A 25,537-nucleotide genomic window follows, 5' to 3' on the forward strand; every position below is an offset into this window, starting at 1 on the left:
CCAGGATACACATACTTTTCTAGTGCTCGCGGAACATTCTCCAGAATAGATCATATGCTAGGACATAAAACAAGCCTCAATAAATTAAAAAAGATTGAAATTATTCAAAGCACATTCTCTGACCACAATGTAATACAATTAGAAGTCAATAACCATCAGAGACTTAGAAAATTTACAAATACCTGGAGGTTAAACAACACACTCCTAAACAATCAGTGGGTTAAAGAAGAAATAGCAAGAGAAATTACTAAATATATAGAGACGAATGAAAATGAGAACACAACATACCAAAACCTATGGGATGCAGCAAAAGCAGTGCTAAGGGGGAAATTTATAGCACTAAACGCATATATTAAAAAGGAAGAAAGAGCCAAAATCAAAGAACTAATGGATCAACTGAAGAAGCTAGAAAATGAACAGCAAACCAATCCTAAACCAAGTAGAAGAAAAGAAATAACAAGGATTAAAGCAGAAATAAATGACATAGAGAACAAAAAAACAATAGAGAGGATAAATATCACCAAAAGTTGGTTCTTTGAGAAGATCAACAAGATTGACAAGCCCCTAGCTAGACTGACAAAATCAAAAAGAGAGAAGAACCATATAAACAAAATAATGAATGAAAAAGGTGACATAACTGCAGATCCTGAAGAAATTAAAAAAATTATAAGAGGATACTATGAACAACTGTATGGCAACAAACTGGATAATGTAGAAGAAATGGACAATTTCCTGGAAACATATGAACAACCTAGACTGACCAGAGAAGAAATAGAAGACCTCAACCAACCCATCACAAGCAAAGAGATCCAATCAGTCATCAAAAATCTTCCCACAAATAAATGCCCAGGGCCAGATGGCTTCACAGGGGAATTCTACCAAACTTTCCAGAAAGAACTGACTCCAATCTTACTCAAACTTTTTCAAAACATTGAAGAAAATGGAACACTACCTAACTCATTCTATGAAGCTAACATCAATCTAATACCAAAACCAGGCAAAGATGCTACAAAAAAGGAAAACTACCGGCCAATCTCCCTAATGAATATAGATGCAAAAATCCTCAACAAAATACTTGCAAATCGAATCCAAAGACACATTAAAAAAATCATACACCATGACCAAGTGGGGTTCATTCCAGGCATGCAAGGATGGTTCAACATAAGAAAATCAATCAATGTATTACAACACATTAACAATTCAAAAGGGAAAAACCAAATGATCATCTCAATAGATGCTGAAAAAGCATTTGACAAAATCCAACATCCATTTTTGATAAAAACACTTCAAAAGGTAGGAATTGAAGGAAACTTCCTCAATATGTTAAAGAGCATATATGAAAAACCCAGAGCCAGCATAGTACTCAATGGTGAGAGACTGAAAGCCTTACCTCTAAGATCAGGAACAAGACAAGGATGCCCGCTGTCACCACTGTTATTCAACATTGTGCTGGAAGTGCTAGCCAGGGCAATCCGGCAAGACAAAGAAATAAAAGGCATCCAAATTGGAAAAGAAGAAGTAAAACTGTCATTGTTTGCAGATGATATGATCTTGTATCTAGAAAACCCTGAGAAATCGACGATACAGCTACTAGAGCTAATAAACAAATTTAGCAAAATAGTGGGATACAAGATTAATGCACATAAGTCAGTAATGTTTCTATTTGCTAGAAATGAACAAACTGAAGAGACACTCAAGAAAAAGATACCATTTTCAATAGCAACTAAAAAAATCAATTACCTAGGAATAAACTTAACCAAAGATGTAAAAGACCTGTACAAAGAAAACTACATAACTCTACTAAAAGAAATAGAAGGGGACCTTAAAAGATGGAAGAATATTCCATGTTCATGGATAGGAAGGCTAAATGTCATTAAGATGTCAATTCTACCCAAACTCATCTACAGATTCAATGCAATCCCAATCAAAATTCCAACAACCTACTTTGCAGACTTGGAAAAGCTAGTTATCAAATTTATTTGAAAAGGGAAGATGCCTCGAATTGCTAAAGACACTCTAAAAAAGAGAAACAAAGTGGGAGGACTTACACTCCCTGACTTTGAAGCTTATTATAAAGCCACAGTTGCCAAAACAGCATGGTACTGGCACAAAGATAGACATATAGATCAATGGAATCAAATTGAGAATTCAGAGATAGACCCTCAGATCTATGGCCGACTGATCTTTGATAAGGCCCCCCAAAGTCACTGAACTGAGTCATAATGGTCTTTTCAACAAATGGGGCTGGGAGAGTTGGATATCCATATCCAAAAGAATGAAAGAGGACCCCTACCTCACCCCCTACACAAAAATTAACTCAAAGTGGATGAAAAATCTCAATATAAAAGAAGGTACTTTTATAAAACTTCTAGAAGATAATGTAGGAAAACATCTTCAAGACCTTGTATTAGGCGGCCACTTCCTAGACTTTGCACCCAAAGCACAAGCAACAAAAGGAAAAATAGATAAATGGGAACTCCTCAAGCTTAGAAGTTTCTGCACCTCAAAGGAATTTCTCAAAAAGGTAAAGAGGCAGCCAACTCAATGGGAAAAAATTTTTGGAAACCATGTATCTGACAAAAGACTGATATCTTGCATGTGTAAAGAAATCCTACAACTCAATGACAGTAGTACAGACAGCCCAATTATAAAATGGGCCAAAGATATGAAAAGACAGTCCTCTGAAGAGGAAATACAAATGGCCAAGAAACACATGAAAAAATGTTCAGCTTCACTAGCTATTAGAGAGATGCAAATTAAGACCACAATGAGATACCATCTAACACCGATTAGAATGGCTGCCATTAAACAAACAGGAAACTACAAATGCTGGAGGGGATGTGGAGAAATTGGAACTCTTATTCATTGTTGGTGGGACTGTATAATGGTTCAGCCACTCTGGAAGTCAGTCTGGCAGTTCCTTAGAAAACTAGATATAAAGTTACCATTCGATCCAGCGATTGCACTTCTCGGTATATACCCGGAAGATCGGAAAGCAGTGACACGAACAGATATCTGCACGCCCATGTTCATAGCAGCATTATTCACAATTGCCAAGAGATGGAAACAACCCAAATGTCCTTCAACAGATGAGTGGATAAATAAAATGTGGTATATACACACGATGGAATACTACACGGCAGTAAGAAGGAACGATGTCGTGAAACGTATGACAACATGGATGAACCTTGAAGACATAATGCTGAGGGAAATAAGCCAGGCACAAAAAGAGAAATATTATATGCTACCACTAATGTGAACTTTGAAAAATGTAAAACAAATGGCTTATAATGTAGAATGTAGGGGAACTAGCAATAGAGAGCAATTAAGGAAGGGGGAACAATAATCCAAGAACAGATAAGCTATTTAACGTTCTGGGGATGCCCAGGAATGACTATGGTCTGTTAATTTCTGATGGATATAGTAGGAACAAGTTCACAGAAATGTTGCTATATTAGGTAACTTTCTTGGGGTAAAGTAGAAACAGGTTGGAAGTGAAGCAGTTATCTTAGGTTGGTTGTCTTTTTCTTACTCCCTTGTTATGGTCTCTTTGAAATGTTCTTTTATTGTATGTTTTTTGTTTTGTTTTGTTTTTTAATTTTTTTTTCATATAGTTGATTTAACAAAGAAGGGAAAGTTAAAAAAAAAAAAAAAAGAAAGAAAAACAAGGAAAAAAAATATGTAGTGCCCCCTTGAGGAGCCTGTGGAGAATGCAGGGGTATTGGCCTACCCAACGTCGATGGTTGCTAACATGACCACAGACATAGGGGACTGGTGGTTTGATGGGTTGAGCCCTCTACTATAGGTTTTACCCTTGGGAAGACGGTTGCTGCAAAGGAGAGGCTAGGCCTCCCTATTATTGTGCCTAAGAGCCCCCTCCCGAATGCCTCTTTGTTGCTCAGATGTGGCCCTCTCTCTCTAGCTAAGCCAACTTGAAAGGTGAAATCACTGCCCTCCCCGCTACGTGGGATCAGACACCCAGGGGAGTGAATCTCCCTGGCAACGTGGATATGACTCCCGGGGAGGAATGTAGACCTGGCATCGTGGGACGGAGAACATCTTCTTGACCAAAAGGGGGATGTGAAAGGAAATGAAATAAGCTTCAGTGGCAGAGAGATTCCAAAAGGAGCCGAGAGGTCACTCTGGTGGGCACTCTTACGCACACTTTAGACAACCCTTTTTAGGTTCTAAAGAATCGGAGTAGCTGGTGGTGGATACCTGAAACTATCAAACTACAACCCAGAACCCATGAATCTCGAAGACAATTGTATAAAAATGTAGCTTATGAGGGGTGACAATGGGATTGGGAAAGCCATAAGGACCATACTCCACTTTGTCTAGTTTATGGATGGATGAGTAGAAAAATAGGGGAAGGAAACAAACAGACAAAGGTACCCAGTGTTCTTTTTTACTTCAATTGCTCTTTTTCACTTTAATTATTATTCTTGTTATTTTTGGGTGTGTGCTAATGAAGGTATCAGGGATTGATTTAGGGGATGAATGTACAGGTATGTAATGGTACTGTGAACAATTGAATGTATGATTTGTTTTGTATGAATGCGTGGTATGTGAATATATCTCAATAAAATGAAGATAAAAAAAACAACACAAGGCAACAATAAAATATCAAAGAACTTTCATACACTTATGAGGACATAATTAGCAGAAAAATAGTCAAACAAAATAAACACTTATCTGTTTTTATACCTTGCATGTTTAACTCTGCTTCATAAAAGCACAGATAATTGAGGCATCTTTTGTTCAAGTATTTTATTTCTAACATTAAATTATTTTAAAATATTTTTATAAAGAAATGAAAAATGCTACAAACTGGTTTGCCACAAAGTTGTACACCGTAAAGTGAAATACAAACAACTGAACTTATCCATGTTTCCCCCTAATTGAATGTGACTGTTCATGTTTTTCTATTTACTTTATTCTAACTCTTTTATACAGATTAGGGAAAACTGATTTATGATGAGTTGTTTTCATCTTTAAAATTATTTTCTATAAACTGTCCCTCCTTTCCAGTAAATCCAGTGCTAAAGAGAACAATGATGCAATGACTGTTTCATTCAGGGGACTAAAGTAATCTGTAACCTTAATTTCCCAAATTTCAATTTCAAATTTTTGCCTACATAAACAAAAAGAACTGAAATAGTCAAAAATCTCATAGTTAGCAGGAAGGAAAATGTATGAGATGAAGATTATTTAACTAGAATTTTATTATTTATGCTTCTCCCCCAGGCTACAGGCATTCCTTAGACTGACATTGAACATACACAACTACAGAGTTTAGATTTTTCTCAGGCACGTAATTACATGAAAAATAAATAACTTTCAAGCTCTTTCATAGTTGAACTGGCTCTTAAATATTTTCAGGGGAGGGGAATTCCAAGGATTTTTGTGTTCTTAAGAAACTGGCATATATTATATGCTCAATTAAATCTTGAAACCTAAAGAAGTTTTTTTTTTCCTAAAAGTGCAATGCAGATATGCATGGCCATCACTGTTCATATAGTGAAAGCATGGAATGGTAAGGATAGAGTCAATCTCTTGTAAGTGTACAATTGTAAGCTAATCTAAATGGAAAAAACAAAATGAAAAACTTGACACTGACAATTGTTTAAAGGAAAAAACTACCACTCAAGAAAAATGTTGAAGAACAAGAATATGTCCTCTTAAAAAGGAGAAAAGTGTTATCCAACACAAAAATGAGGACTACCGATTTGAAAAACATTCGTCTTTGTCTTAAAATACAACAAAAAAAAACAGTGGAAGGAGGAAGTCAAGACCATTTAGAATTGAGGCAGGTCTATGCAAAAATGGAACAGAGTACAATGATTTCACCTCATGAAGGAAAAAACTGAAATGAAATTTTACAAGTCTTCATGTCTATAATAAAATATATTAGTGTGAAAAAGAATCAATGCACAATTATCAAAAATACAGAGTCTGGATTTTTCCTCTTAGGTTTATAATAGACTACCAAACCTGTTTAATGTATTTACTTTTACAAGTCTGCTCTGTTTAGTAGCACATGCTATATACAAGTACATACAAATATACTGGTATTTTATCGTGAGAAGTCATACGTCTCCTCTCAAACTAGTGATATGCCCTTCACCCATACTTACATATGTTTTATTTTCATAAGAAACTGTAAGACCTTTCTAAGTGGTACATTTTAGAAAGCTTTGAGAGTTTTTAATCAACATATGACATAAAAAAGAATCTTGATTTTTAAATGAAATCTTTTTAGTACTGTGGCATGATGGGTTTAACAGCTGAAGCATAAATATAGTAATTACGTTGTACTGTTTAAACTAACTCACAGCTATAGGAAAATGATTGATTTTTAAATTATAGCCAACTGAGACTGAGTAGTTTTGAGCAGTGAAATACAAATACCAGGAAACAGTGAATGAATAAATAAGATGATTTATCAGCAGTGGTCATTCATTATTTTACTTTTAGGAACCTAGAAGAAATTGTCTTCTTTAAGTTTCAAATGTTCCGGTAATTCTAGTTGTTTCTTAGCTTCCTCAATATCACCTTGAATTGCTGAAATAAGTGATTCTAAAGAATCAAAGTTCTTTTCTGGTCTGATGTAGCCAACAATGGCCACATTGAGCATTTCTCCATAGAAGTCCTCTTTGAAGGTATGTGTAATGTGAGTTTCCATGGACTTTTTTGTATTCTTATAGTATGGGTTCCATCCTATGCTCACCACCATCTTTTGGACATCTCCACTTCCAACACTGGCCCAACCATAATAAATGCCAGTGGATATATCAGCTGGAAGATTATCTACTACTTGTTCAGGAAAGTTAGCAATGGGGATGCCCAGCTGCTTGGAGCCGCGACCGAAGCCCTGCACCGCTTGGCTGCGGCAGAAATCGGGCAGGTGTGTCATGACACCACCCGTTTGCAGCGCGGGGTCCGGACCAGTCTGCGCCTCCAGTGGGGTCACCGTCTGGGTGGTGCCTGGACCCTCCCGGACCCGAGGGCACGGGAAGGAGTTTGGCCGGTCCGCTGGGCACACAACCTGCTGGTTGGCTCCGATGGCGCGCAGCAGGGGTCCCTCTTGCCGCTGATCCAACAGATGCTACCGGGAGCCTGGGAGGTTGTGTCTCCTATTATCAATTTTTAAACTTTGTCCGTTCTAATAAGTATATAATTGTGGTTTTGATTTGCATTTTTCCAATGACTAGTGATGTTGAACATCTTTTCATGTGCTTATTTTCCATCTGTATAGATCTCTTTTGGTCAAGTGTCCAAATCTTTTGTCTCTTTTTTAAATCTTTTTTTTCTTGTTATTATTGCATCTTGAGAGCTCTTTATATATTCTGGCTACAAGTCCTTTATCAGATAGTATTTTGAAAATATTTTTTCCCAGTCTGTGGGTTGTCTTTTTATTTTCTTGGTAGTATCTTTGCAAGAGCAGAAGTTTTAAATTTGGATGAAGCCACCGACTACTTTTTAAAGTCAGTATCACACAGTAAAGTGTGACAGTTTTTATCGATCTCAAATTCTGAGCCACCACCAAATTTTGAATTCTACTTTTTCATTTAGCAAAAATTTGGCTTCTGCCTGGAGAGTCGTTATGTTTCTGGGCTTTTCACTTTTTTTTTCCCCCACTTATGTTAGCAATACTCTGGTTGGATTCCTTGTTTTAACCAAAGAAACAAAGTTTTGTTTTGTTTCTGATTACTCTACTTAAACCATTGTATATGTGACAATGGTCGACAGGATTGCACTGGGTGGCAATGCTAGGTTAGTCAGCTACGCTCGCCCAATAGCCAGCCGACTCCCACACACAGCATTGCAGAGTGTGATGCAAATTTGTGCCTGGGCAAACCCCAAATCACTGCATTTTCACCAAAAGATAAGCTCCTTGAGGCCAGGGACTTTTTCTGTTCTGTTGCCAGCTGTAGAACAGGGCCTAGCGCTCAGAAAATAACTGTTGGCTAAAACTCAGTGGCCTTCGTGAAGGGTAAGGCAAGATGTCCTAAGTCTCCTGAGACTGTTCGTCAGGTCCAGATGAGACTACTGAAACCCAGAATGCCAAGGGGGAGGCCCTTGTCTCATCAGGTCCACCTTTGGGAGCTTGGAGAGAATCCCAGGGCTTTCCTTAGGGAGGCCTCTGTTTCTGAGGGAGGAGCTTGGGTCAGGACCCGCCAGCATTCTGAGAAGGGCATGTCATGAAGAGAGGTGAACGTCCATAACCAGGTGACTAGAAACCATCTGTGGAGTGTGCCCTGACTGGCACTGCCCTCAGCCCTCCGCTGACCACCCCTGGAGGCCGCCTGACACCCCCCACCCCCAAAGTGGTGGAGGAACAGGCCAAGGTTGAAGTCATTGGCAGCACTGAAGCCAGGCCATCTGGCGGAACCCAGCGCCTCTCCACCCCATCGCCCCACATTTGTCCTGATACTATTTTGGCTTCTGGTGTGTGGTTTCAGCATTCGGGCCAGCTTTTCATCATGACACAATCCCATCTTTTAAGGTTTGAGTGTGTTCTCCAAGAGAGGAAACTGCTGAAGAGAAGATTTTCCTCTCAATGTTGAGGCATTCTTTTCCTTCTGAGTGTTTTATTTAAAGGTAATACTGGAGTGAAACACCAGAAACTCTGGATTTAGGGCAAGGGAATAATCTGGGGAGAGGGTGTGTATGTGGGGGGTGCTGGGAGGAGGAATGGCAGGGGTGGTGGTTGGCCACGGTTTAGGAGGCAGCAATTCACGCAAAGTGGTCCCAGCTGCCCCTGGTTTTCAGGCTAACCGGGGCTCTGCTCCAGCCTGTCATTCAGGGTAGGCTACTGTCATTAGTGGTCAAACATCTCTGAAAGTCTGCTTTCTCGACTCTGACCGCATGCCCTTTCGGGGAAGGGAGGGAGGAGCCAGGGAGCCAGGAGGGTAAGGGGACCCGCCCTGTCATCATGCCCAGCTGCTCTGCAGTGGGACAGGGAGCCCCGGGTGACCGGAGGTAATCACAGGCTTGGTGGAGCCATGCGCGTGACAGGGCCGATGCTGGGTTTTCTGAGCTGCCCTCGTGGCCTGTTGCTCCTAGAGGCGTACGGCCTGTGGACCAAATCAGAAACACACTTTTGTCCTTTTAAGGGGATCCTTGGCTGAAATGAACCTTCTACTAACCAATTTTATCTCTCTCAAGCTCTCTGCCCTCGACACATATACACACAAAGAAGACACATATTCACCAGTTGCTAAAGACCCATCTTTCCCTTTGGAACTGGTTTATGCTCATTCTGCTTTCCATGAGGAGTTGTGGTAAAATGCTTAATGCTTATATTTCTTCCCGTGAAGTGGGGACTTTGAAATAGTTTTTTTCTTTGACTGAGGTGTGGTTGGCAGCTTTTGATTTATGAAATTAGCTCAGGGAAAAATAAGATGGAAAAAGAGAGTCCAGACTAAATCTTTATTTCCATGGTTCAGCTGTACCTTCTATTCACTTTTAACTGCCACGCAGTCTAAAAGGATGAAGGGTTTTGGGGTTCTCTAGGTTTCTTCTCCTTTTTTTTTTTTTTTTTTTTAATTTTGGCTCAAGAAAAATCAGTTTTTTTCTTTTCAAAAAATTATGTTTTTTCCCCAACTATGATGAAGAAAATTTTTTAAAAATCTAGAAAAGCACAAAAGGAAAAGAAAAGCATCCATATTCCCAACTTTCCAAAGATCATCACTGTTAACATTTGGTTTATGCCTGTCTTGAAAGAAAAATCTGTCTCTTGCACCGGAGAAGGTAGTTGGTGGGGGTGGTTCTTGTTACCCTGGGAACCTTCTTATTTGTTGTGCTGCAGGCTGGTCCCAGCATTCGGGACTGGAGGGTCTCACCATCAGGGTTGCTTGTTGGGTGTGGATTCACCCAGCAGAGGAACTTTCTGAACTTAATTAATCTTGCCATTGGCCAAGTGACCAGTGAACGATCAGAGTAAGAGGAATTCAGTTTCAGTTCAGGCTTCCCTGCATCCCCAGCCAAAGAGCATGGCGATCTTGAAGTAAGACTGCCTGGCATTGAATCTTTGCTCTATCGCTTACTTTCTATACAACTTCTCTGTTTCTGTTTTCTCACCTGTAAAATGGGGATAATAGTAAGCCACCTCTAGGGTTGGGTATTAAATGAGATAATATATATATTATCTCATTTAATATTATAGCTCAATGAATATTACATATGTTCATCATCATTATTATTACTTTGTTGATATTATTCTTACTGCCTTACGTCATGTGGTATAAATTATTTTCTAGGCCTCTGTTTCTCTGCCTGGAGAGGGGTGGTCTTTTCTTCACTGGATATTTAAATTATCTCACTGTTGAAAAGTAGTATATAATTAGTAAGTAGCAGAATAATCTCCTTTGGGGAAACAACTCAACCGAAGAGCAGGGAGGCTTAGACATTTTCATTAAGTGAACGCTTGTCAAGCTAGAAAAGGAACTCAAGAACACGTACTGCCTGTTGCCTTGTATTCTCTGAAGATGTCAGATAGGTTTTCTGCTGCTTGATCCCACTGCTTTCGTCATTATATAGATCCTTTTCTGTGTTGTGCCTCTTTTAGTTGGATGGACTGTTAAGTCCGCTTCATCCTCCTTTCTAGATAAAGCCTGTCAACTTTTACATTGGCTTAAGTTGCTTAATGCCCCTTGACTTCTATTTCCAAGGGAAGTATTTTTCTAGCTGCAGAGAAAAGTGATTTGGGTAATTTTGAGCTCTTTTTGCCCAATGGGAGAAATATTTCATCAATAGCCTGTTCAGTAATTTTTGTTTATTTCTAACATTTTAGCCCAATAAAAATAATGTGATGGTCACAGGATATTTTGCCAGTTGTTTCAGTTGTGGGAGCAATTCACTGTGGATTTGTTTACTTCAAGTGGAAAAGTTAACAAGTAAACTTTTTACTTTTTGCCTTCTGTGCTTTTACCAGGAAGGAAGCTCACCTGGGTCTCTCTGTTTCGAGCCAGCTTCTGTTGAGTCAAGACTAGAGAGGCTATTAAAGGGCTTAATTCCCATTAACAGCAAGAGAGGGAATATGGTAACATACTCCTTTCTTTTGCACAGTGACTTATGTCTGTCTGCTTTATACTTTGAACCCCCAGGACACACAGACATTCGGGTGGTACAGCCAGAACAACCACAGCAACCAGTGAGCAAAGCCCTGGCACCAGGAACCGGCACCGTCAGCCCATCAAGACCCCAAGCCACAGTGGCTTGCCCAATGGCACAGGTGAGTGATGGCACAGCACACCAGCCTGACTGAAGCAATGGCCTCTAACCCGTCCTAACGTGGAGTTGGGACTCCGCCTCCAGTAAAAGGACATGAGGCCAACCGTGTCAGAGTATAGGGGCAGGCAAGTGAAGATTCAATACTGTTGAATCAGTCAGCTTTCCATTTGACCTGTTGTTTTGTCTCTGGCATATTCTATATAGCCAAGGCTATTCTCCATATCACAGCACTTTTCTAAAGCTATTCCTTTGCACAGAAATAAAAAGTGTTAATTTTTTATTCATTTCTTATCGACATTGGATTTCTTTCAGGGGGAATGTTTTATTTATACATTACACATTTTTTATTTCCTCAATTTAAGGAAATTGTCAGACTTGGGACAAAGAAGACCCGGTGTTGTCACTGAGAGCGGGGTTAGAGGAGATGGCAGCACTGTTGAAGGGGTTGGCATGCTGACCAGGAGCAAAGCCAGACTACCCCCAGGGGACATGCTGTGGCCAATCCAGAGAGGGTCCCCTTCGAGAGCAGACAGCCCTGTCCCCTTATACGTAAAACTTCTCTGTACCTTGGTTCTGCTTTCCTGCAAGTGGAAAGGGAAAGACCTATTTTTAAATAAACCAGTTTTCCTCACGCTTTCCCTTTGTCTCCTCAGGACAGTGTTGGATTAGAAATGAAAAAAAGGGGGGAGGGAAAGTTGGTTTTTCTAAACTTGAAGATCGTCAATCCTTTAGTGACTGATGGTTACTTGTAATTTGTCTTGATCTGGGCAGTTGGGAAGGGACATTGTGCTCGATAGATTGTAGGCAGGAAGTGCAGGTATTTAAATGGATAAGTGAAAATGAAATAATTTTGTAAATGTGTGTGATCTCATAGGGGAATCAAGGACAAATAATCCATAGCAGCATAGATTCATATGAAAGTTATCAAGGCATTGCCACTGACCTTTGGGCGATAAACTTATTGAGCAGAAGAAATCTATTTGGGTTACCTGAGAATAAGTTTCAGTTTTCTTCTGTGGAGGCCACAGAGCTCTCCGATAGCTTATTTTTCAGCTGTTGCCTGCCTATGCCATTGTCTGCAGTGGATGGCAAGGGTGGCAGGGCCTGTGTCTTGCAAGGCTCTCTGTGAGAACCATGGCCTGATTTTTTCCCCAGACTATGTGATCCTCCTGAAGGAATTGAGTTACTAGCTTAGCCAGAGCCTTGTGGTCAAGGATGAGCTGGAGGGGAGGAGGACTAACAGCTGCCTTCTCAGCTCACCTGGAACTCTTGGGCCAGCCACCGTACCTGCATGCTAGAACTCCCGGTAGAACTGGCCTGGGCTTCCGGTCTGTGAAGGAGACGGCATGGTGGTGGCTGTGGAGTGTGTTACAGAGAACTGTATGCAGCTCTGTGAGCACCAGGAAACAAGCTTCTCTTAGAAAAGTTAGTTGTGTGTGGAACAGTCACAAATGGGAAAGGAGGAACTGGCTTTTTAGGACCCATTGCTTCCTGGGTACCACGACTCAGCCACCAGCCCCTTTATTCTTCAAGAGGCCTGCACTGCTGTGATAGTGGGTTCCTTCGCCATCTCTGCTTTTCTTATAAAGACTGTTGGTAAATGGCTTTATATGGTGATGGTCTCTGAGTCAGTTTTCTTAGATATTTAAATAGATTTTTGTTTCCCCTATGTTTATTTTTAGGGACTTTTGTTTATTGTCCTTATCTCCAGAGACATTACACTCCAAGAGACAAGGCAGGTACCAGCCAATTCTTCAGAAAGCCAAGTGTCTCTAACCCCACACTGCATTGGAGATGTTTTATGGTGGTATATCTGAATGCCCAAACTGTTCCTAAAGCTCACCTGTAAACAAAGGGCAGTAGTTGCATTTTATGGCTTTCTGCCTATTAAAATACAAGTGCTTTGGCTCCCACCTCTCCTCTCTGCTGTGATGATGGTCCACCTTTACCTCAGACAGCCTGGACTCTGTAGCCTCTTTAATATCCATCCAAAGGGTACAGAAAGATCTCGGCTCTACTCTGGGGAGCAGGCAGAAGCTCCTCATCTTCACAGCCCAGGACTAGAAGGGGATTTGAGGATGTGAAATGCGGACATGTTCATCCTGCAGTATGCTGCTGCTAGAACTGTGAGGACTGATTCCAAGGTGGTGGTGGTAGTGATCTGGGCCCCCCAGAAATGTTTTCACAGACATACAAGATTTCTTTAGCAAGCCCTTTTGGCTGTGCTCAGCAGTTAGGCATGAAAAAGACATTTGGGGCAAAAATGGAGCCAAGTTCTAAGTGGTTTTTTCCGTGTTGTCACAACTGTATGGTATCCATTTTTATAAAATGAGAATGAACGGTAGCCAGAGTGTATAAAACACAAGTCATTGAGACTTGTGTTGAATGATTTACTTTCTGATATTTTATTGAAAATTTTACCAAAAAAATTATCTCTCTCATTCCTCCCTTAAATGTGATTTCCCCCCATATAGGTTGGGAGGCACGCTGGCCATGCTGCAGACCCTGCCCAAGTGACTTGCTGGGCCTTAGTCTTCTCATTTATAAAATGAGGACAAGAGTCTATATCTCATAGGGTTGTTGTAAGGAGCAAATTATATAAAATGTGATTCTCCTGAAGGAATTGAGTTACTAGCTTAGCCAGAGCTAACCTCTGAATCAAAGTTAGCACTCTTTTTATGAAGAACTTCATACAGTTATAATTAGGCAATGAGTATGTGTTTGTGTGGGTGGGTGGGTGTCTAATGTTCTTTTTTCATTTTGTTATTTTTCATGCATACTTCCACGTATCTGTGTGGTCTTCTATTTGTTTACCTTTCTTAGTGACCCTATTCTATTTCACAATTAACATACTCTAATTCATTTAAAGATTCTTCAGTTCTTGTGCTTTTCCCTATTGTAAGAAAATTCTACCGTAAACATCATTGTTTACAGTTTTGTTTTTTCTTTGTTTTTTCCTCAAGGAAATTCTTGAGGCAAAGGACATCAATTTTTTAGTAATGCGATCTAATGTGAATTCCCAGATTGTCTTCCAAAAGAACTGAAGCTGTCATATGTCAAAGAGCACTGTATGATTTTTATGAAGTGTTATATGAGGTTCATTTTCCCCTGCCAATCTATCATTTTTGCTGACAGGTATTAAGTGCCATCTCGTTATTTTAAATGCTCCTTTCATTTCTTCAATTACTAGTTGCTCAACTGTTTATTTTCTTTTATGTGACTTTTTTCATACTGTATGATTATTTGTCCTTTGGCGATTTGGAAGCTTTGATTATTGACAAGCTATCATGTGTTTTTTAATGTTTGGAAGGGCTAGTCCTGCCTTATTGATTTTTCTCTATGATATTCTTTGATAGTTTATAATTTTTCTAAAGAAATTTTAGATTTTTGATTCTTAGAAGTGGGTGAAATGAAAATGGGAATTGTGCTAATCTGTATATTGACTGAGGAAGAATTTAACCTCCCCATCTGGTAGCGTGGTGTGGCTTTGTCTATTTTTAGATTTTCCTCCTTTTTTCCCAACTACTTTAATTGTTTTTCTTTGTATAAGCCACACACATCAATTATGAAGCATTTTTCTGGTTTTGCTTGTTCTTGTGAAGAACTGACTGATCAATTGCATTGGAAGTACAGTTGCTTACGACTTCTTTAATAATTTACTTTACTGTGGCTCATACATCAAAGGTTGTTCTTCAGTTTAAAAAGATTCTGTTATTGGTGATTGCCTTCTACGTGCTCAGGTGAGGGGCTGAAAAGACCCGTGTGTACCCAGGAGCCCTTGCTACCCACACACATCTAAAGACCCTGAAACACACAGTCAGGGGCACTGTGTATACACTGGGTATTTCCAATCCCTGACATTTTCTTGGCTAACTCTGACTAGAGTATGTTTTAGTCCTATATGAATATCTTGATTCATAAGGTTAGAACGTTTAACCAACTTCACAGTGGGAAAGTTGTGAAGTACCCACAGTTGCAGAAACCAGAGACTGTTCAACTGCCATTTTACCTCCTTACCTCATTTACTCTCATGTCTTGGTACCCAGCTCTCACTTCCCATATAGGAAAGCCATCTCCATTTCTTCCTTTTTCCATCCCCTATTGTTTTAATCCCATGGTCTTCTGGATTTGAGTACTAGTCTGCTACTTGTTAACTGTGTGGAACCACTCTGAGTGTACCTCTGTCAGCCTCAATTTTCTCTTCAGTAAAATGAGAATAATAATTTCTACCTCATAAATCTATGGGGAGGATAAACGAGAAAATGAAAGTGAATCTGCTGAAGGCAATGTGGAGTCCTGGATTGGGTCCTGGAACAGAAAAAGGACATTAGTGGAAAAGCTGGTGAAATCCAAATAAAGTCTGAAGTTTAGTTAATACTAATGTACTCAAGTTCATTTTTTTACTTTTGACAAATGTGCCCATGTTATGGAAAATGCTAACATTATAGAAAACTGGGTGAAGGGCATACCATCTTTGTACTATCTCTGCTAATTTTCTATAAATCTAAAATTATTTCAAAATAAATTCTTTTTAAAAAAGAGAACATGCTTTGTAAATGTATTACACAAATGTCAGATGTTACACAAATGTCAGCTATTTATTTCAAGTGTCTTTCTTTTGCTAGATTATTAGGTTTTACTTAATGAGTGTTTATTGTACTAATGTATATTGAATGCCATTTTGCGAAGCAAGAGAGATGACCTAAAGAAGTATAAGATGAGGTCCCTGCCGTATAATCTGTTTCAGAAAAAGAGGTTGAAAAGACACCGTCAGCTAAGCACGGGCACAGCAGATGTCACAGGGAAATGTGGTTGAGTAGCAGAGACCATGGGTGCTGTGGGTTCTGCCAAGGGGAATAATCCCTCTGAGCTGAAGTGATGGGGAAAGACATCCAGGGAGGAGAGCTGATGTGAGCAAAGAGAGGGAGGTGAGAGCGTAGGAGATAGAGTGGAAGTAGTGAAAAATAAGGAAATAAGGGGAGATAAGTTAGGTACATCAAGTAATGAGGATTAATAGAGAACATTGGCTAGGTAGAATAGATCTAAAAGGTAAAATATAGCAACTCTATAAGATATGAAATTGTAACTCTTTTCTTTGACGATCCCATTTTTCTCTCCACTTGAAACCACATGATGACTTGGGTATGGTGCCCTGTCACTGATTTACCAGAGTGACCTTGGGCCAGTATTTTAATTTGTGTGAGCTTTAGTTTCGTATTACTATAAGCTGTGATAGGGTAGATGTATTAGTTAGGGTTCTCTAGGGAAACAGAATCAATGAGAGGTGTCCCTGACTATCAAATTGTAAAAGTGCAAAAAAAATGCAACTGTGGGTATGCATGAGTCCAAATTCTGTAGAGCAGTCAGCAAACTGTCAACTCCAAGGAAGATGTCCGATGAACTCCTCAGGAAATGAACTGGGATCTTTGATGAACGTGTTTGATGAACTCCTCAGGAAACGAACCCGCAACTTCGACGAACTCCTCAAGAAATGCTTCACTGGGCAGCCGAAGAAGAAGTGAAGGTCCTCTATCTGTCTTGCTTATAAGTCTTCAACTGATTAATTGGATTAAATCCAGCCAGTTGCATTCCCTCATTGTGGAAGGCATGTCCTTTGGTGAGTCATCAGTCACAGCTGCAGTCAATTGACTGATGGTTTAATAAATCAGCCTGTTGGTTTATTAACCAGCCTCAAACATCCTCACAGCAATTGTTAGGCCAGTGTTTGCTTGACCAGACAGCTGGGTACTATCACCTGGCCAAGTTGACACATGAACCTAACCGTCACAGTAGATTTACTTCTGAGGTACTTTCAGGCTCTCATGTTCTAAGAAATTGTGTATACACAGACACGCAATCTTTGAGAGCAGTCGCATGGGCACAGAAAGCTTGCAAACACTAGGATATCCAGCTTTCATGTTCCTCTATTTCCAAACTGAACTCAAGGTGCAACACTAAATTCTTAAACAGATGAGCTATTCTGTTGACTCAAAGGCTCTCAGATAGTCCTACGGACAGATACAGGCCTGGTAGAAAGCTTCTAACTTGACTTTGTGTTGATTAGAGGGTCTTCTCTATTGGCATGTCATGGGGTCTGCTTTTGATCTCTTCCTAGTCAACAATTTCCTAACTATTTCTTAATAGGTAGTTCATATGTATTATTAAAAGTTGCAAAGTGTGAAAGCTTTAACAGTGTAGAAAAAGTCTTCCAATTCCAGTTCTCCAGCCTCTGTTCCCCTCCTGCAGAGACAGCCACTGTTTCCAGTTATTTGTGATTCTTCCAAAGATATTCTTTTATACAAGAATATGTATATATGTTCTTTGAAAACACGCACACACACACACACAAATAGTAGCATAATACATACGCTGTTCTGCACTTTTCCACTTAATTACTATCTTAGACAGTTTTTCATAGAACTTGAAGCCAACCTGAAGAGCTCCCCACCCCCCTGCCCACTCCTAACAACCCCAGCCAAATATAGGACAATTCTATAATATCAATAAGAACAATAACTACAATGGATTGAAATATTTTATCTATGTTTAAATCCAAGAGCTCATAATGGCTTTTAAACAAAACAAAACAAAACAAAATTTCATCGTCCATTTTTGGAGGATGTGAGGAGATCAGCTCACTATTCTGAAAACTGGTAAATAAAAGGAAAGAATCAAGCATTTCTTATCCTACCTTTCCTGTACAAATTGAGCCTCATGGTATGCAAGTGGTCGATAAAGGCAAGTTTCCTTTTATAAAAGTATTACAGCTAATAAATGAGGAAGCCATGATAGAATTAGAATAGTACCATTTTGCATCCTCCAATAGATTTAGGCAGTAATCATCAATGGCTGCTGTTTAACATAGCAAAAGAGAGACAGTCTTGGCATTATGTGCTTCCCGATGGAAGTACACAATTCCATCTATGTCACAAAAACAACTGAATATATACAAAAGTAATTATAATGAACCCATTACCCAGTTTCAACTATTATTGACTCATGGCCATTTTTCTTTCATCTACCAGCCCACCCACCTCTCTTCCTCTCACTTCCCCTGCTCCCTGATTATTGCATTAAATTTTTGATACTGCCAAACTGCTCTCCATAGAGGTTCTAGCAATTTCCACTCCCACCAGCAATATGTGAAATGCCCGTGTTTCTTATGCTCTTGCCAGTGTTGGATTAAATATTTCCATCCTTGCCAATCTGATAAATTAAAGAATGGCATTTCATTATAGCTGTAAATTGCATTGTAATTGAGACTGAGCATCTTTTCATATATTTAAGAGTAATTTGCATTTCTGTTACTCTGAAATGTCTATATTTTTGGTCTTTTTCTTATTAATTTCTTTTCATACAAGAGAAGTGAGACATTGGTTTGTAATGAGTTAGTAATAATTTTTCTTGGTATTTGTTTTTCTTTCAACTTTGCTTATGATGTGTACGCCATGTAGAAATTTTTTATTTTGATGTAGTGGAATTCATCAATCTTTTATGATTTCTAGATTTTGTGTGATACTTCAGAAAATCTTCTCTACTTTGAGATTATAAAAATATTCTCCCATGTTTTCTTTGGTTCCTTTGTAGTTTCATTTTTTATGTCCACATCTATGATCCATCTAGAATTTATTTTGGTATAAAGAGTGAGGTAAGAGTACAACTTAATTTTTCCCCCATTATACTACCCAGTTGTCCCAGCACTGTTTATTGAAATATCTTTCCTAAAGTCATTAAAAATGTTACCCTTGGCATATACTGAATTCCTATGTATATTTAATTCTATTTCTGAACTTTTCTTGTTAGTGTAATCGGTGTTTGCCTATTCGTGTTTTAATTGTTAGAGCTTTATATGTTTTAATACTTTAGAGAACTAGCCTCCCCATCTTCTCCCTAACCCCTGCTCACCACCCTGCAAACATACACTCTTCTTTAGAATTTTCTTGGCTATTCTTTTCTATTTTTTTTCCTTATATATTTTAGAATGAATTTATTTAGCTCTCAAGAAAAGTCATGATGATATTTAAAAATTTTATTGTGGTTATTTGTATATATATATAATAAAATTTGCCATTTTAACCATTTTAAGTGTACAATTCAATGGTACTGATTACATTTATAATATTGTTACTATCCGCGGTGGTATTTTTAAGAATTGAGATTGAGTTAAATTTACAGATTTGCAGAAAGAGAATTGATATTTGTTGGTGTTTTACTGACTCGGGTAAGATAGAATAGTAAATATAAATATAAAATCTTGCATTTATGTTGGAGAGTCTCAATTGCACAGGATTTAATCGCTCATTAAACAAATAATCTAGTCTATGTGGTAGACAGTGTTTCATACACTGGGGAGAAAGCAAATGAATAAATCATAGGCAATCACTGGCCTCAGGCTCCTACCGTTTGGTCAGATCAAGCTGGGCGTCACATCATGCAAGGAGACCTTAGTTTTAGCTGAACACCAGTCTCATGTTAGCCAGTAGGGTCATGTATAATCTTGGGTTGCTTTTGAGGATGTGCAGAGCGGGAGCAGAGGAACCTGTGAGTGTTTCTCGCTCTGAAGGAGGGTAGCCGGGTGTGAATTAGTGGCTCTGTGACCTTGGCAAGCTATTTAACCTCTTTGAGCCTCAGATTCCTTACCTGTAAAATGGGAGATAATAATTGTACCCAATTCGTGGGGTTTCTTTTGAAGCTTAAATGAGATAAATGATGTCAGGGTTTAGCACTGGCCTGGCACTTACTGGGTGTTCCTCAAGTGTTAACTAGTATCGTTTGCATTGATAATCTGACTCAGCTGGTGTCTGAATTATGTTCATATTCAGGAGAGGCAGAAAAAGATGGTGACCAGAAGAGAGCAGCCAAATGGTAAGGACAGGGGTGGCCTAGAAACAGGGCCATTCAAGAAGCATGGAAGAAATAGTAGGCCTTTTTACTGGAAAAGTGAAGGCCAATGAGAAATGGGGTAGCCAGACACTTATTTTGTGTTGCTTTGGGGTGGGGCTGGAGAACTAAGGCCAGCTGATGGGATTTGGCATAACACAAGAAAAAACTCTGACAATCACATCTGTTCAATGATGGAATGGCTCTCTAGTGAGCTTCTTGTCCGAGGGAGTATTCAAACAGAAGCTGGATAACCATTTGTTAGGGAAACTACAGAATGAATTTCTGAATTAGGAAGATGAGGCTAAATGACAACTAAGGGTCTTTCCTACAAATTTCTAGTGTAAATGTACACATATGCAATCACATGTAAAGAAAATTCTCTGCACGTGGCTTATCCCTTTATAAGGAATTATAATTCTCTGAAACCTCATTTTGTCCTTTTTTGACTTAGAGGCTATTTCAGTGCCTTGGGGTCCTTGTGAACATAAGGGATCACCAAATAAGTGAAGAAATGGAGAAATAAGGAGACTGGGAACTGCTGATTTCCTGTCTGTCTCTTTTCCTTTTGTTTCCTTGAAGACAAGTCCCTTAGTTTTGCTGCCTCATCGTTTTCTTCTAGAGTATCTATCTTTGTTTTCTACTTGAGCATGAATCTTTGAAAGATCAAGCACATTATTGGAGGTTTTTTCTTAGTATGTATGGAGCTTTTTTTGAAGGAAGGTGCTATTCTTTCCCAGTAAGCAAATGACAAGAGTAAGAAAACAGTATATGACCCTATAAACTTAGTCTTGGCCTTGCTCCATCTAGCACCACATGCTGCCCTGTTATCCTCATCTTCTCCGTTACAGTTTATTGCAATAAATGGAAACCCATAGCATGTTAAAAAACCTAATAAAGTTATATAAAGGAGATAGTAGCTATATATTTATTTCAGATTTGTGGGCAGGCATTACTGACTTACTGTAATTTCCAGAGTTATGTGTTTTTTTTTTGTTAAAACTCTTTGCTGTCATCTGAAACACATGCAATAATGTTCGAGGCACATGTTCTGTGAACAACCTAGTAAATGTGAACACAATCCTTAGCTGAGCTTTAATATATGATTTCTTCATTTCAGTGAATGACGAACCTGCTATAGCCACTGACCCTGAAGAACCCTCTGTTGTTGGTGTGACGTCCCCACCTGCTGTAGTGTCGAGTGTGACACCAAACTCCAGCGCAGCCTCTCTCCCTGCTCCAGCCACATCAGCTGAAGGAGAGGAGCCCGGCCCCTCGGGCACTCAGCAGCTCACAGCGGCTGCCCAGGCTCCCGATGCTCTGCCTGCTGGGTGAGTGGTCTTCTCCCCCGATTACTCCCAAATATGGAGTCTCCTTCGCCAGGGCAGAAATAACATGGTTATTTATTGCCAAGTGGCTAGCTGTCTCTGGGGAGAGGGGAGGCTGCCATGCATAGGAGTGAAGATGGTGTGGAAGGACTGCTTGCTCTACATAAATCTGAAAAGGTTTCTCAATCATCTGGAACAGTCGATGCTACCTTACACTATGGCTTGAAACGAACAGTTTGACTCAAAGAGCGTGTGGCTTTTGTGGAACAAGGAGCTCATTTTGATGTCCTGAATCATTTGAGGGTGTTCACCTAGATCCTGCCTAGAAAACAGCTTTCCTCCGTTGAATTTTTCCTTATCTTCCTATGGAGGATTTGCCTTTAGGCCCTGAATATTACTGAATCTTGTCCCATCTCCCATAGCTGATGCTAATGTTAACAAGGGCTACTAATTTTCTTCCCATTCTTTAGTTCAGAATTAAATCTAATGATAAAGACCTTGGATGTTGAGAAGATTGGCCCCTGTGAACCAAAGGCAGTTCAAGTTTGGCTGTATGGTGACTGGAGATTAAGAGCATGGACTTGGGGACCAAATAGATCTGGGTTTGAATGCCTGCTCCACCCTTTGTGACTCAGCCAGCCTGGTGGCTTGGTGACTCTGAGCCCATGTCCTCATCTGTAAAATGGAGAGAGTTATCATACACATATCCCCAGGAAGTCGAGAGGCTCAAATAAGATGGTGTACACAAAGTGCTCACCGGATAGTGAATGATATTTTTGAAGTGGCTGTGTAGGAACCATAAAGGAGGGGATCCCTTCTAAACTGGGCAACCAAGTCTTATCCCGGTGACTGCTGATCATGGTCAGGGCCGGCCAATGCCATTGTGTCCTGCTGTCCATCCTGGTTACCAGTTCAGGATTGAGGAAACCAATGTCCATGTCTCCACAGTCACCATCGGGTCAGTGTTTGTTTGGTAATGGTGTGTGTGGGGAGGCTCCTCTGAGCCCTTATAATTCTGAAGGAAAAGGAAGAGATGGATGGTCTCTCGTTTGGTGTATAATGTGCTGTGTTATTCTTAAGCCAGTTTAGAAAACCCAATTGTTAGCACCAAAAAAATCCTTAATCTGAAGGAATAGACAGACGATTTTTACCACATCCGTATTTGATCTGTAATCAAACACTTGGCACGTTACCTCTTAAAGTGTGTTGAATGAAAGAAAAGTATTGCAAATAATTCTTAATACTGCAAAACCTGGGAGAATTGGAGATATTGCATAGTTTTTCTGTGAAGTTTTTGATTTTCTGAAAAAAATTAATAACTGATTGCTCAGGCCCAACTACTCCCTAGAGAGATTTCTTTTCTCTTTTGTATGTGGTAAGGAATACTCGAAAGACCTTAGTTTGGTTTTTAATTTCAAATCTGTATGCTATAATTTGGGGGAACAGAGCAGAATCACTTTGGCAGAAACGAGAGAAAATGGCCGCCTGTGTCCCCTGTGAGCCGTTTTCTTTCCACTGAGCAAACCCCTGGAAGGCCGGCCTCACTCCTGTGTCAGTCACAGGCAATCAGGGCTAATGGCTCAACATGTCTTTATGTGGGGCGTGTGTGAGGGTTACTGTTCTCTGGGATTGGGCGCTTCCTGTTTCCAGGCAGCTGGAAAACTCCAAGCTCTGAAAAATCTCTTTATTCTAAGTCTGGCGGATTGAGTAACCCAGGGAAGCCGATTCCCAATCCCTCATCCTGCTAGAGGCTGAAACACTTTTCTGAGGTAGTTTGAACAGCATCTTTTCCCTGGAGCACTTAGAACGTGATGAAGCCTATGTGCGGGTCTGGGAAGACTGCCCCCCACTTTAACAAGTGTGACGGTCCAGAGAATGGTGTCAGAGATCCAGTTTTCTGGGCCAGGCAGGCTTCTACATGCCCATCTCTTAGAGGACCTGGACACTTCTGTACTTCACGAGCCATCTTGGGGCCTGGAGGTGGTCAGCTGCCTAACTGGAGAGTGCTGGGAGTGCTGCTGAGTACATAGTAGTGAGGACGCCGGAGTTTCTTTCAATTTGCTGTTCTGTGATGGTGACCCAGTAGGCGTGTGCTTTGTACAGTCATCCTTCCAATTCATAGACCTAGCGTCCCCACCCCAAGACCTAGCGTCCCCACCCCAGCTTATTGACAACTTCAAGAGATCCAGGCGAGAGCGGCTGTTATGTTATTCCTGGTGTCTTGGCTTCAGGAATCAAGGAACCAATGAAAGAGTGAAATCTGTCATTCTGATCCAGATGCCAAGAGAGTCATTCTCTCTTGTGGCAGAGGGAGTTAAGTGCCATCACAAAGGAAACATATTTTTTCCTTCTTGAATTTACAGAATACATTTGTCTTCTATGCAGATATATAAATATAGCTTCCATTTAATTGGACATCTACCAATGTCCAAGCAATATATACTTCTTTCATTAAACAAAATATTTATCAGCACTTACAACATGTCAGGTCCAGGACTGGGCATCCAAAAGCAGTGCTGAACAGGAAACAGTCCTTGTGCTCGAACTGTTTTGGAATGCCTACTCTGGTCACTCTGAGTTCTCCTTCGGGGTGAATTTGCCCATTTCCTGGCTTCCATTGGGATCTGATGCCAACTCCAACATCTGTATCTTGAGCCCATTCCTTTCCTGACCCACTGCCCACTGCTTGGACAGCTCCAAGTGGATATCTAATCCAAAGTCTTAAACCCAACCCATCTAAAATGGAATTCATCATCCTACCCATCTCATCCTGGCTAAAATCTGGCCTCCACACTGATATTGGTGCCACCGTCCACCTGCACGACCATCAGGCCAACCATCTTTCCTTCTTCCTGACATCCGTCCAGTCATCAAACCCTGTCTGTGGCTCTCCGGATCATGTTCTCCCAGCTCTTCATATTTCTCCTCTTAGCGTTTATCACAGGTGTAAACAGTGATTCGTTGAGTGGCATTTGCCCCCCATGATGCTCTGAGTGCCATGTGGGCAGGGATCAAGCCCTTGCTGTTTGCCCTGCAGGTTGTCTGGCATCTATTGGGATCCCCTGGAATAGTTGTTAAGGGGAAGAATGATACTATCTCTTAAAAAAAACTCTAAAATCAAACCACTTTTCTACATATCTTTGCCACATTCCAGATCAAATTATCATTATCTGTTGCTCAGACCACTATTCTTGCCCTTCTCCAATCTATTTTAACCTTTTGAAATTAAAATCTGAGCATTCTATTCCTCCACTTAAAATGCTAAGGTGGCTTTAAGGATAAATTCCCAAATTCTTAAGTCCTTAAAAGCCCTGCATGATATGACCCCACCTACCCCTCCCATGGAAGCCACTTTTCTTCTGTCTCTGAGCTCTAGTCAAAATAATTTTAGTTCGACCAGTGCACCACACTCTCCCTGGATTTAGGGCCCTCCCCCATGCTAGTTGCTCCTTCTGAAACATTCATCATTTGTCCATTAATTTCTCTGCTTTGTCAAGTCTCAGCTTAATCAGTAATTCTTCCGGGAATCAATCCTTCCTTGATCCCTGGTAGACAAGGTTAAACTGTCCTGTATATTTCCATTGTAACTCTCCTCCCACCTGCACTTACGTGTTTCGTGTCTGCCTGCCCTGCTGGGCTGTAAACTCCAAGATGGCAGAGAGCCTGGCACAAAGTAGGCCCCTGAGAAATAATTGGAATGAATGAATGAATAAATTAAAATGCCATTGTTTTTTTAACTCCTCCACTTAAATCAACGTTTTCTGCTTCTTTCATGCGTCAAAGAAAGAGCAACTATGAGAGGAATATTGTACTTTCTTCCCTAGGGCAGGGAAGTTGAACCTAACACTGTCAGTCACTGGGCTGACTGGCTCTGGGTTCAAATCCTCAGCTCTCACAGGCCTCAGAGGCTCCTTCCTGCTCGTTAGGGTTCCTCGTACACAGGGAGATGCTGTGGAGAGTGTCTCTCCTTTGGGAAGGTGCTTCTGAGCCAAGCTAGATGCTTTCTTAAGGCTTCCAACAGCCTCTGCGTCTTCCTGACTCTATCTTCTCAGCTCCTTCAGTGCCCTTTACTGATCGACGGCCATCAAGGG

At 40.3% G+C, this 25,537-nt stretch overlaps 2 protein-coding genes across 3 annotated transcripts in view; one reads left to right on the top strand and one right to left on the bottom strand.

Moving 5' to 3' along the window:
• WWP2 (WW domain containing E3 ubiquitin protein ligase 2) overlaps positions 1-25,537 on the top strand; it is a 167,946-nt gene that overhangs the window by 101,173 nt on the left and 41,236 nt on the right. For both annotated transcript variants that reach the window (XM_037815635.1, XM_037815634.1), the window contains exons 7-8: positions 11,112-11,239; positions 21,239-21,449. In XM_037815635.1, coding sequence (XP_037671563.1) covers positions 11,112-11,239; positions 21,239-21,449 — 339 coding nt within the window. The remainder of the gene's footprint in view (positions 1-11,111; positions 11,240-21,238; positions 21,450-25,537) is intronic.
• Positions 6,482-6,916, bottom strand: LOC119518475 (riboflavin kinase-like). Its single transcript, XM_037815636.1, has one exon. It carries the CDS (start codon positions 6,914-6,916, stop codon positions 6,482-6,484), a length of 435 nt encoding a protein of 144 aa, XP_037671564.1.

This window comes from Choloepus didactylus, chromosome 22 (genome assembly GCF_015220235.1).
Source record: "Choloepus didactylus isolate mChoDid1 chromosome 22, mChoDid1.pri, whole genome shotgun sequence".
Classification (NCBI taxonomy): domain Eukaryota; kingdom Metazoa; phylum Chordata; class Mammalia; order Pilosa; family Megalonychidae; genus Choloepus; species Choloepus didactylus.

What these genes read in the sequence shown, in the direction of transcription:
- LOC119518475 (XM_037815636.1), bottom strand. Translation starts at nt 6,916, where the DNA reads ATGACACACCTGCCCGATTTCTGCCGCAGCCAAGCGGTGCAGGGCTTC.